Source organism: Hippopotamus amphibius, chromosome 3 (genome assembly GCF_030028045.1).
Source record: "Hippopotamus amphibius kiboko isolate mHipAmp2 chromosome 3, mHipAmp2.hap2, whole genome shotgun sequence".
Lineage (NCBI taxonomy): Eukaryota > Metazoa > Chordata > Mammalia > Artiodactyla > Hippopotamidae > Hippopotamus > Hippopotamus amphibius.
In genome coordinates, this window is record NC_080188.1 from 77,386,000 (window position 1) to 77,399,754 (window position 13,755).

The 13,755-nt window shown below is 37.7% G+C and overlaps 1 protein-coding gene across 10 annotated transcripts in view; it reads right to left on the reverse strand.

Annotated features, from left to right (window-relative positions):
* The window catches only part of SLC10A7 (solute carrier family 10 member 7), a 249,193-nt gene that overhangs the window by 233,396 nt on the left and 2,042 nt on the right, over positions 1-13,755 (reverse strand). For 7 of the 10 annotated variants that reach the window (XR_009052642.1, XM_057727483.1, XM_057727484.1 and 4 more), the window contains exons 2-3: positions 9,250-9,332; positions 2,649-2,785 (exon numbers count right to left, since the gene is read on the reverse strand). The exons of 1 other annotated variant lie outside the window; for it this stretch is intronic. Coding sequence is in view for 8 of the 9 variants with exons in the window: in XM_057727483.1 (XP_057583466.1) it covers positions 2,649-2,785; positions 9,250-9,332 (220 nt within the window). In the remaining variant the exon portion in view is untranslated. The remainder of the gene's footprint in view (positions 1-2,648; positions 2,786-9,249; positions 9,333-13,755) is intronic. 2 more of the 10 variants (XM_057727485.1, XM_057727490.1) reach the window with 2 other exon arrangements.

A 13,755-nucleotide genomic window follows, 5' to 3' on the forward strand; every position in this document is an offset into this window, starting at 1 on the left:
ATTTCTAAAAGCCTACTCAACGCTCTCTCTACCTCCACTCTTTCCCTTTAACACAGCAAGATAAAGAGTGTGTGCTCAGAATATAGTGATTTCAGTGATTTAAACAGGATCCTGACGTAGGAGTCAGCAACTCCCTCCAATTAACATACTGGGTGTGTACTCTCAAAGTGGGAGGGGAAGAGAGAAAAAGTGAGTGAGGAAGAGCTTTCTCTAAGTGAGGCAGACTGAGTTTGTACTGCTTTAAGTTTAATATCCTGAGCTGAGAATTGTAGGCTTTTTTTTAGTTAGCATGCTGAGATTACTAACTCTGCTCTGCTCTGCTTACATACCCCGGACTGTACTATCAGATAATCTTCCTTAATGACCACTTTTAGCGTGTTGTTCTCTTGTTTGTTTTGCACATTTAAGAACTCTCCAGCATCTACAGATTCAAACTTAAACGCCTCAGCCCAGTAGTTCCGGCCTTCTGCAACTTGGCCTTAAGGAAACTTTTTATCTTTGTCTCCCACTAATGCCTCATGTTTGAATTCTCTACTTTAGGGGTACACAAGCCCTGCTGAACCTCTTCCCCTTTAACTGATTACACCACTCATCTAACAAATCACATGCCACCCCACTTTGATTAGTTACTATTTTACATATTTATGTCCTACATATCCAGCTAAATTGCAAGTTCCCTGAACACAAGGAAAATGAGTTAATATCTTCCAATTTCTTGAGTGCTTCATAAAAGGCAGATACTCAGTAAATACTGATACTTAATACGCATCATACATTGTTGCTCTAAAATAATGTCATCATATTTATGTACCATTTTATGCTTTCTGGTGAAATTTTATGTTCATTCTCACCAACTCAATCTGGTCATAACAGCACTCTTGACTTCCCCCTCTCGTCCTAACCTATTTCTCCCTCAGCTAAGCAAATGATGCCACCAATTACCCAAAATCCAGAAGTCATCCTTGACTCCTCCCTGTCCTTTCTTCTCCACATCCTATCCACCCATGGGTTCTGAGATCTGTACTTTTAAAATATATGCTCTACACCTCCATTTCTTTCTAGTGCACTGCTATCTCACCACGTTAGCCTCCAAGCTGGTCTCCCAGCTTTCTCTCAGGCTCTTCTACTATCTATTCTTCATACAAGAACTAGAAGAATCTTTTGCAAATATAAATCAGAAACACATCACTCTCTTATTTAAATCCCTCCAGTAGCTTTCTGCAGCACTCAAAATAAAACCTGAATGCTTTACAAGCCTACAAGGCTCTGCATGACTGGGATCCTATCCATCTTTCCAACCCCAAGTCACATTATTTGTCCTCCACATCATCAGGCTTTGACCATCACTGTCACTTTTCTGACCCTAGAACACACCAGGCTTGTTCCAGTCCTTCCACATTTTGTTTCCTTTGCCTAGATCATCTGCCCCCAGAACTCTGCAGTCTCAATTAATGACCAGCCTGCCCTCTCAACCATATCATACAGTTTTACTTCACATCACTTATCTATATCTTGATCATCTATTTACTTGTTTATTGACAATCACACCTAGAGTGTCCGTGACATGCAAAACTAACTGGCACTTGCCAGTTTTGTTCACTGTTGTTTCTCCCATACCTATAATAATTCCTGGCAAACAGTAGGAGCTAAATAAATGACAAATGAATTAATAAGTGATCTCAACTGAGATCCCCAACATCATTATTAAACAGGCAATAAAAGTATGATTATCCTCACTTTATACACAGGGAAGTTGAGGTTCAAAACTATTAAATGACTTTCCTCAAAGTCACAAAGCAAGTTAGGAACAAGGTCAGAATGCAATCTTTAGGCTTTAAGTTCAGTATTTTAGCTCTTATACCATGATGCTAAAATGTGATTAGTTATGAACCACTTCAAATAATTTTTAAAAATCATTAAATCCTTTTAACAAACATGGGAACTTTTTTTTTGGGGGGGGGGGTGTACACCAAGTTCAATCATCTGTTTTTATACACATATCCCCGTATTCCCTCCCTTCCTTGACTCCCCCCCCTCGAGTCCCCCCCACCCTCCCCGCCCCAGTCCTCTAAGGCATCTTCCATCCTCTAGTTGGACTCCCCTTGTTATACAACAACTTCACATGGGAACATTTTTAATGGGAGAAAAGATTCTAATAAAAATCTAATGCTAATTCAATTATCCTATCAAACATAAAACAGAACAAGTGAAAAAGTAAATGTTTGTACCCTCTATACATTTTTTTCTTTCCTATATATTTTTAAAACACATATAGTCAGCCAGTAGCTGTATACATTTGTTAAGGTACAGAATGCAAAAGTTAAAGCACCCAACTGACAGCCTACATTACACACATGCACACAGATCTAACATCCTCTAGTGCCTTCCATTTTTCTCCCAACAGAAAAACGTCTCTCCTAGAACCTTAAGATTAAGCAAGAGTGATATTTTAAGATTCTGTTATAAAATTCTTTAATGAGCTTCCTTGATGAAATACTATCATTTTAAGGGATAATAATAATGTTAAAAGTGTTTATTTCCTTATAAGATTTCACACATGCGCACTTTTGTATAAAATTGCCATAGAAATGATAATGTCACTAAAGATGCCCCATTAAAAGTGGACCCTTCAAAATATTTAAACATACCCTTTTAAAAGCCATTCATTGATGGGTGTGATTGATAAAAGCTGAAGAAAAAGCCATATTGCTGCTGGGAAGAATGCAAGTGTAAAGATCTGAATAAAAAGATGTAGTTTTATATGCACCAAAGCACTTGTCAGCTCCTGTAAAAATGAAGGACACAAAATAACAAAGGTAAGAAAACTATTTCTGCAGAGACTGCTCCCAAAACAACACCACATGAATCAGATTTTTTTAATTGATATAATCGACATATAACGTTATATTGGTTTTCGGTATACAACAGGATGATTCATTGTGTATAAAGCAAAATGATCACCACAATAAGTCTAGTTAATATCCATCAATTTTGAGTTATTACATAGCTAAAATTTTTACCTATAAGCATACACATAAGAGATAGACTTTAAGAAAACAAAAAAGTTTTCATGATTATAAAGTATTTTTATATAAAATTTCTGAAACATTCTAATTTCTTTCAAACATAGACCCCAACAATTCAAATGTGTAAAATTCTGGAACAGGACTAAGCTAACTACCGTTATGCTAGTATAGATGTCAGAATTGTCGACACTATAAACAAACATGTATGTTTAACTATCTAAAACAAAATCTTGTTTAAAACTTTTGGCAGGACCTATCATTTTAATTAAATATGATAATTAACCTCTATTCATGATACCAGACCTAGCAAGGCCTCAGTTTGGCAAGATGTTACTAAATCTACACACAAATCCTAATTTTTAAAAATGTTTTCCCCAACAATATTCTACGATTCAAAAGGGCTTTATTCCCCAGATCTACTCACTAGATTTCTTTATTAACATTGACTGAAGAGCAGCTCTATGCCATGCTCTGAGCTTGCCACTCTATGTATGTTATCTCATTTAACGCTGACAACAACCCCGTTAGGAAGACGTTATTATCCCAACAGTACTGATGAGGAAATCGAGATTGAGAGTGAAGTTCAGAATCAAACCCATTTCTGGCATGCTATCAAACCCACACACGCCTGCTTCTTCCACCATGCAACACCGCTGCCACAGGAGAGAAGAGATTTGCATGAAACATGACACACCAGGCACATGCTGTGAGTCTCACGGCTGAAAAAGGCTACTCCAGTAAACTTTGGGATTTCCATATGGACAAACTAAAAGCACTTACATTTGAATTTCTTTGAGGTATGTGGTTATTCAGAGGAAATAAATTCAGAAAGTAGTAGAAATATAAAACATGCAGGCGGTCATTAAACACAAAGATGCCAGAGATTCACTGGTTATAAACATAGTACTAAAATGTCTCCCACCTCCCCTAGTTCAAGTAAGTCATGCACTAGCCTCAGAGACGTTAGCCAAAGTTTATGGTGTAATAAACTGCAGGTTAATGCAGACTCATTCAGTGGTCACCACTTTCTGCGATCTGTCTCATCAGCTGCCACCATTCATCTCCCTTCATGTTACACAGCAGTTCCAGCCTAATCACAACACGTCCCTAATGGCATCTATGGAACTTCCGGCAATCTGGGTTTAATGCAGGGCAACTGCGAAACACTAGGCAGGCTGGAAGCCACACTGGGTCCATGGATCAGAGCTAAAATAAAAGGAGCCATCTTTACACTAAACCAGTAGTTTCACCCCAGGGAAAACTTGAGCACCAGTAGTTCCAAGAATTCTCAGCAGTCTTGAAACCAAATCTCACTCAAACACACTCAGTGATATTCCATAAATATCAAATAAGCATCAGTGGATTTTTTTATTTAAAAAAAATTAAAATAAAATGGTTAGCCAGAATGCAGTAACAAAGGCATCTGCATATACTTCTCATAGGAATATAAAACGTTATAACTTTTCTGAAAAGTAATTTGGGAAAATATCTCAAGGGTTATAATATGATTCATATTCTTGGACTCCGAAATTTTATGTCTAGGCATTTCTCCTAAGGATATAAAAAGTGGTTACAAGCATTTATATATAGAATTGATCGATGGTCACAGCATTATCTATTACAGTAAAGTCTGGAAGAATGTCCAAAAGTGGGAGAATAACTAAATAACTGACGGTAGCAACAGAGTGTTAAGAGCTATTAGAAACTATGTTAACACTGTGTAGGACAAGGATATAAGAACTCAGGGTCTCTCCCTACTTAACCAACAGGCGTGTCATTGGCACAACCTATGGAGACCAACCTGGCAACTCATTCCTTCAGGCAATAAACACTCACCCAGAACCTGCCTCCTTTCTAGGTACTTGGGCTATCTCTCACAACTCACACTGCACATCTCATCTGACCTAGCAATTCTACTTCAAGGAATTAATCCTTCACATATATTCCCAAATGTAGGAAATGACATATTTTTAGGTTATCCTTTGCAGAATGTTTATAATAGCAAAACCTCTTAAGTTACCTAAATGTCATTCAATAGAAAACGAGGAAAATATATCGAGACACATTCAAAAATGGAATATTTTTCAGCATCCAAAAAGAAACAGGGAGTTTTTTATGTGTTGATATGAAACAGTCTCCAAGATATGTGTTTTGAGTAAAATAAGGTAAGATGGCAAACCGTATAAAATACCACCGTTTGACGCAGGCGGGGGCAGGGGGGGATACACATATGTATGTTTTGCATAGAATATCTCTGGAAAGATACACAGAAACTGTTAACATTGGTTGCCTCCAGAGAAGACAAATGAATATTTAGTAGAGGGGTGAAAAGAAGACTTCTCATCATACATAGTTTTGTACCTTTTGATTTATGTAAATAAAAGTAAATAAAATATAAATTATCTTACTTTCAAATATAAAGAAAAATTAAATGAGATATCATATTACATGAAAAATTACTATTATTCAGTCACATAAAAATAAAATTGTATATGTATGTATATGTGTACATTTATGCAAGTATGTGTATACATATATACATATATTGAGATATACAATTTTTTAGATATTTTATTTTTAAAAGTCTATCTATAAAAAATATGTTTAGGGAAAAAAGAACCAAAATACACACGAACGTTAATAGCAGTTACTTTTATCCTTTCTAATCTTTCTACATGGGGGAATACTGCTTTTGTAATCACGAAAAAAGTTATAAAAAATAAAATGTAGTTAGAAAATACTAGTTGACCTGATAAATGACAGTTAGAAACAACTGACACTGTGTCAGAATAATGGAACAGTAAAGAACCTAGCAAAATGAATCACAAGGAGCCACCACGGTGAGTCCTCAGGGGCTTCTTAACAACAGGGAAATAACAGACATGAAGTGTTTCCAAGAAGGATTTTCAGGACTGTCACAAAAACCCAGTGTTCTCTGTTTTCTATATCTTCTTCATTCAACCTTAAAGATAAAATAAGGTTGCAATGGAAAAGAAGAACCAAGTAAACCCTACGAAATTCCAAAGAGTATTATTCCATACGTATCTGTGTAGGATTTAGGGCCACATACTCAAATAAATATCATCATGAATAATTGAAGAGTTGATTCCACATGACATTTTATTTATTCACATGTAATACAGGCCGAATTCCACTAAAATAAACTTAAGGAGATACTCCACATACCAGGGCCTCACTGACAGCATCAAGAATTGCTTAAAATCAGGGGCTCTGACTGGGACTTTGAAATATTTTCATTATATACCAATTTCCCTCCTAACCCTTATTTGACCTTTATTGGATTGGCTTTCTGAGATTCAGGCTCATAGCTCTGGGCTGGAAACAAGCAGCAAGAGCCTCAAGTTTAGAATTTGCTGTATTTACTTCTAAGCTGATGGGATTTTTAAAAAATGATCTGTTTAGGAAAATAAGAGAAACCCTGCATATTCTGGCCTAGTGGGGACCCTTTTCAGGCCCTGAGTTTCCTGCTCATCTTTGCTTTTGTTTCAGGCCAAGTACAAGTGTACAAGACTGCAGCGCCTTGCGGCCACAGGCTCTTAATAGGTCCTTGTTTAAATGAGACTGGTCTTGTCACAGTCTCTTAAGCGACAAATCCTCTGAAACTGTAGGTCTGAAGTTAGCTAAATATATTTCAAATGTAACCTTATTTCATTTCACTACAACAAAATTTCAGAAACCATTTCAACAGGTATTTCACAAACTAGAAATCACCAGTCACAAAACTGAAGATTTAGCGTTAAATCTTTTTAGCATGAAGTATCAACAGAGTCCTTTATAACTTTAATAAATGAACAAAACATTTTAGAATACACATCATTACAACAATGTATAATGTAATACTACATGAAACGTTTACTATAAATCAAACTTGAGTGGGGCCAATGCAAATACTTTCAAATAAACTCAAGTTGATAATAACTTACTGTCTCCTGTGTGCAAAAATGCACTATTCCAAGACCGAATAGGATACAAAAATAGCAGTCCCAGCTGAAACTAATTTAAGATTGTTAACGCTAGAAAACAAATAACAAGAAGATCACTACCTCCTAACTTACAACTGTTCGGTTGCCTGGGAAATTAACAGGGCTTAGAGATGGTTTAACATTACACAATGATGCAATCTAGGGCATCTTAAGTTAAATGGATCTTGAAAATGACTTAATGTTGTATTAGTTTGAAAAGGGTTTTTAATGGAGGAAGTGGCTTTGATGGCTACTTAGACACCACACTAAAGCACAGGATCAAGGCATTTCATCGTTAGATCCAAATTAGCTGGATGACTCTGAAGGTTTCCTAGGTACTTACAGAAGAATTTGGTCCTTAGAGAAATGCCGGTAAGTATGACATTCTTCCTTCTTCAGCTCCTGCATCCCACAAAGTTGGCTGCTTGACAGAAGAGTATTAAGCAAGAAGCTAAAGGAGGGAGAGAATCAAATCTTGCCAGATTTCCCATGGCATAAGGAACAGCTGTAGCCATTAAGCAGCCACCAGGGGACGTAGTTAGAGCAACGTCCCAAGCAGAGGACTTGGGTGAGGCAGCTGCTCCACAAAGAGTGTCAGCCAAGGCCAGCAGGAAGACCTCCAGGGAAGATCAGTCCAGCACCACGGGAGTGGCAGCGAGCCTTCTGTATCACTGGGTCCCACAGTTGAGAACCAATAGTAGAACTCAGGTGTTGACAGAAAAAGCCTGGGCCCCCTCAAGCACTAATCGTAGTCCTTTCATGTCAGTATAATTTATAAGAACTGAATTCAACATATTTAGGAAATCCCATTCTACATCAGTTTTCAAAAGAGCAAGTAATTAATGAGACTATTTTGAATTCTTGAGACGAAACTTCTCAGACACTACACAGGGATCCCATCTATATCAAAAATGCCCCATTAATAAGATTTATACCAACCTGACAACTACCGAGTACATAAATTTAGTAAAACCATGCTTTTTCCATGTCGCTACTAGGATGGTCAAAGAAGAATGTAACTAAATTTGGTCCAAGCACACTTAAAATAAAAGAAAATAAACTTAAAATAAAGGCAAGACATAATGCTGAAACAGAATTTTACAGCCTGTTCCAAAAAACTCCAAAATCCTGACATAGTAAGATTTCTCTATCTACATAAGAATAAGCATCTTAGAATGACAACTTTAAAAACTCAATGTAATTTCTTCAAAAGTAAGTAGGAATCTTCTCTTTTTTTCTTCTCTTACAATTCAAAAGAGAATCATAAATTCTACACATTCCTGTCTTGGATGTAAAAATGCCTGGATTTGTTTAATTCTAAAAGAATCCCATGTTCAGTGATGCCTAGATCAGTAAATAACATTACCTGTGTCTTCATGATATTAATAGATTGTGGCTTAGTATGAAAAATTCCAGCATTTCTCTTAAAATGTTTATTAATATGTAATAGAGGGACTGCCCTGGTGGTGCGGTAGTTAAGAATCCACCTGCCAAAGCAGGGGACACAGGTTTGAGCCCTGGTCCAGAAAGATCCCACATGCCGCGGAGCAACTAAGCCCATGAGCCACAACTACTGAGCCCACACACCTCAATTCCTGAAGCCCACACACCTAGAGCCCATGCTCAGCGATAAGAGAAGTCACCACAATGAGAAGCCACGCACTGCAACAGAGTAGCCCCACTCGCCACAACTAGAGAAAGCCCACGCGTAGCAACAAAGACCCAATGCAGCCAAATAAATAAATAAATAAACAAATAAATAGTGCTAAAAAATATGTAATAGATATGCCAGCAAATATACTTTAAAAAAAAACACAAATTAGTTAAAAATTATAACATAAGAAGCATCACTTGAGCAGCATGAATCCTGGAAGCAAAAAATGATCCACAAGTTATGGAAACCTAACTAAACATCAATGACTCCAGTGTGCCCCAGGCCGCTATAGTGACCACCACAATCTGAGGTAGACCTGAAGTACATGTTTCACTTCAGTCACTGTATTAAAAATATACCCACTATAACCACACCCTCAGTCTCCATGCTGCCCAACTACACAGTGTCTATAATACGTAGGTACAAAACGCAAGTCCTTTGCAGAAGTCCAAGTTATCTTCTGTGATAGTGAAGCCTTCAGACTATACCTACACACGGTTTTACAAAAGGAATCTGAAATTTCAAAACAGTAAGCACAAATTAAATTTTTCTCCCTGCTTTTCATGTGCCCCATAAGTGACAGTACCTCCGTATTTAGTGACAGTCCACTGTTAAAGAATATTGTTGCGACAGCAATGTAGGAGACAGTTATTTCTGGCTTCAGTGGTCCTAAAGAGAGAGAGGAGTCACTGTTAGACAAGCATTTCCTGTAGATAACTTGATATGAAAGATGAATCCATTGAAGAACAAACAAGTACTTTAAATCTTGGTGTCCCCTCTAATATACTAATGTCGTCACGTTTGTTGTGAGGCAGCCTAACCACAGAGAGGATTTTCCAGAGGGCAAAGACCATGGTTGTCCAGTACAGCACAGTATCTTCAGACCAGAAGAATGAAGATAAATGCTGCTCTCACACAGCAGAGCAGATAGGCAGCATCCTTTGATATTAGGTCCTAATTTTATCTGCCACAGTATCAGTGCTTATATAACAATCAAAATTCCCCCATCAAAAGAAGAGAATCAATGGAAGAAATTTCCTTCTCTTTAGTGAATATTATTTTATTCCTCCTAGGACACCAGAGATCAAAGCTTATATTCGTGCATATATTCAGTTCCACCCAAGAGCATTCAGTCTACAAATATTTATTGAGCACTTACTATGTGAATGAGGTAATGCATATAGAGTAGCAGAGTACTTAACAATATGTTGTTAAGATTGTAATTATCATTAAATTATGCCAGGCCCCAGCATACTGTAGTAAACCAAAGAGGCCTGACCTCTGACCTCTGGAAAACCCTCTCTGGAGATAGGCTGGCATCACCCCAGATGTCTTAATACTGTGGGTACAACAGGGGCGATCCTAATATTTATTTATTTTGTAGCTTATAATTGGCTTAAAGACCTAATGCACTCACCGAAGAACAACACTCTTTTAAAAGATGCAGTTCTGAGAAAATGCCATTTTATACCTGTATACCAGTGGTTTTCCAGCTGCAGCAAGTTTGCCCCTCCATGGATGTTTGGCAGTGTTTGGAAACATTTTTTTGGTTGTTATAACTCAGGGGGGTGGGGTGCATTACTATCACCTAGTAGAGCTCAGGAATTCTCCTAAACATCCTGGAAGACACAGAACAGCCCTTGCAACAACAAAGAGTTATCATGTCCAAAATGTGCCAGGGTTGAGAAACCCTGGTGTGCATTAACATTTTAAAATCTGAGATCATCGCATAGTTGACATTCTATTCAGCCCTCTTGCACTGGGTTGAATAGTGTCCCCCCAAAATTCATGTCTACTAGAACCTACGAATGGGACCTTATGTGGAAATTGGGGCTTTGCAGATGTAATCAAATTAAGATGTGGTCTTACTGGATTAGGGGGTAGTCCAGCGACTGGTACTCCAATAAGCAGAGGGAAATGTGGACACGGTCACACACAGAGGGAAGATGGCCATGTGAAGAACCAAGGATAGCTGGCAACCAGCACAAGCCAGAAGAAGCAAGGAAGGGTTCTAGAGCATTCGAAGGGTTCTAGAGCCCTGCTGACATATTGATTTCTGAATTCTAGCTTCCAGAGTAATTTCTGGAAAAAAAAATTCTGTTGTTTTAAGCCACCCAGTTTGTGGTAATTTGTTGTGGCAGCACTAGGAAACAAACACACTCTCTCAAGCCAAACAACAGGACCACATTCATGGTCCCTCCACTGCGTGCCACCTTCCACCATTCCTACAGCTACCGGTCAACCAGTAAGACCAATCTCCAGAAAAATCACCACTCAGTTGGTCAATAAATATTCATCGAGGAACTACATTACATTTTAGGCATCTGTAGTACATCAGTGAATAAAAGAAACAAAGAGCTCCTCAAAGGCTGCAATACCTTCTTTTAGACACCTGGCATTTCCTCAAATCATTTTGCTGTGCTCTGAGAAAAGGTAGCAAAAGGGAGAACGCAGGGGAAGAGGCATTACAGTTCAGGGCAGTGAAAGCGGTTCAAAAACATAAAAAGAAGTTTTTTGTTTTTGTTTTTTTTCCATACTTGTGAGTGAATCTGTCTCAGATTTGAAATAATATTTCCTCAAAAGCTGAAGAAGGTGATTCAGGAGCAGATTTGAAACTCAAGGAATCTGGCTTGTTTTGGAAGTAAATGCCTTCCAGGAATTTTTAATATCCTGTTTTTCTTTTTTCTTTTTTTTTTTTTCAAACTCATATCCTTTTTCTTTTCCTCCAACCCCCTGCTTTTTGTGACACTCACTCTTGTCAACTGTGCTTCCATCCACAGTGGTGCCCCAGATTTTCTGTATAGGATGGGCTAGTTAGCAGTATATTCACAAGCGAGAGCTAGGGGACGTGTGCAAAGATGCAACTCCACAGCAAGCACACGGCACTGACTTAGACTGCATGTTGCTTAGGGGCAGCTAAAGCATCTACCTTAGTTAGCCAACAACTGGATTTTTTCAGAAGCTAACTCTTCCCACACTCCATGCACATATATATAAATACACAAGATAGCTATTAACTAACTGGCATAATTCAGTGGAATGACTCCTCACTTTGAATTTTTAAATCCTAAAAACGGTGCACAGTACACTATCTTTTGTATTAGGTGCAAATTTAAATAACGCTAATCCATGAAAGGACCGGTGAGGCTATTCCAGGGCTACCTACAATGTACCTTTTAAAAAAGGAGGAATTAATTCTGATTTGGGGAAACCTAAGGCCCCTTTGAGACAGCTGCTAAGGGATTGCCCACTGTGTGAATGCGGAACTAGAAGCAGGCAGGGCTGAAATAAAAAGCTGGTAAACATTTGCACAGAGGTGAGAGTTGAAACTGTGCTATGAAATGATATTTGGCCCCTCTCCAAAGTAATGATTATATCCTCCAAGTCATAAAAATAACCAGATTCAGACCTTGAGAAGGCTATAAAGCACAAAGTGGAAATATAAGTTTTCACTCTTCCTCAATCCAAAGCCAAAAAAAAAAAAAGAAATATCAGTGAAAATGAAACGGGGTAGCAACATCAAAAGAAAAATTGGCCATAAAAAACAAAGTTTTTTACAAGCAAAAAGAGGTGCTTTAGATCATTCTGTAGAGCAGAAAATGACAAGTTTGCTTTGTTTTTTATGGCCCATGCTTTTTAATATGGGGGTGGGGGTGGAGGTAAAGAAAATGATTTGGAATGCTTAAGAATGCAAAGAACTATTACCGTTTCATAAAATCTACTTATAACCAAGTAAATTTCACTCCTAAACCTAATCTAAGGTATTCACGCTAATATTCTTAAGTTTATAGCATGTTTCTGGTTGTGTTTTCCTAATGGAAAAAATAAAGCAATTTTCTTTTTAGGATTTATGTCTTATTAACAGTAATAATTTCAGTTAAGATGCAGGTAGAAATGAGACGCCTACTCTGTACTTCCAAAGAAGCAAGACTTTCTCTTGGAGAAGGAGGAGCACAGTGTTGAACTCTGGTAAACTCTAAGATGTGCAGAGCCCAGGGCTCCCCTGCTGGGAAGTGCAATAGAGTATCTACATCTCAGAATCTACACATGTATATCTCCTGTGACTCTTTACTTTCAACCTGCTATACATTTAAAAATGCGTAAAAAGAACAGGGAACTAAAAATTAAATTATCTATGCTGGTACCTGTTACATTTTTTTCCCACAGGGAAAGTCATTCAACTTCTCTAGCTTCAGGGTTCCCACCTCTGCAAATTTCCTGCCATACATAACTCACCCATTGGCTAAATGATTGTTTTTAAAGGGAGGGCAGAGCAAAGGTATGATACTTTGTGTAGAAGTCTTACACTTCAAAAGAGAGTCATTAAGATATTCATCCAGGTAAAGGCTAAGTGAGTATCTTAAGTTGAAAACAAAACTTCCTACTGAAGAGAAAAGAATGCCTAGAAAACTGTTCAATTGAAAATTGTTCAGTCAATGTGAGTGCGTTAAAAATGCACGTGTTCCAGTACACAGACCCAAAAATGGAACTTCTGATTAAAAGTGACAAGCAAAAAGAGGTGCTTTAGATCATTCTGTAGAGCAGAAAATGACCGAACACTTTCAGCCACCATTACTCTCCTTGTTCCTAGATTTGTGTTAACTGATGAAGTCAAAGTGTTATTTGGTACTATTAGGAAGTTTGTTTTTATTGAAGAAGTTTTACAAGTGGGAAGGTCAATTGTATCAAGAACTTAGCCTGATGGCCTATAAAAGAAATCCCAAACAATTATTTGTTTAACTTTTGTTTTTAGAAACAGTAACCTTTACACTTGGAGAGATCTGGAAGCAATCACATGAGTACACTGTTGATTCTGCTCAGCCTCTTTTGGACTAAAAATCAGGGCATGGAAAATGTCTTTTTTTTACAGAGAGTCTTTCTTTATAATGGTTATTCATTTTAAGCGATTTTTCCCAAGAACATTTGGATGGATGTTGCAACTGGTATGAAATAAGGGGGAGTCCTGGTCCCCAGTTCTTCCTCTTCCCTAAGCTAGCTAACTTGACCTACGGTGAATCACCTGACCTCAGGTCTCAGTATCTTCAACTGTAAAAGAAGCATATTGGCTTAAAATAAAGATCCCTCTCAGCTC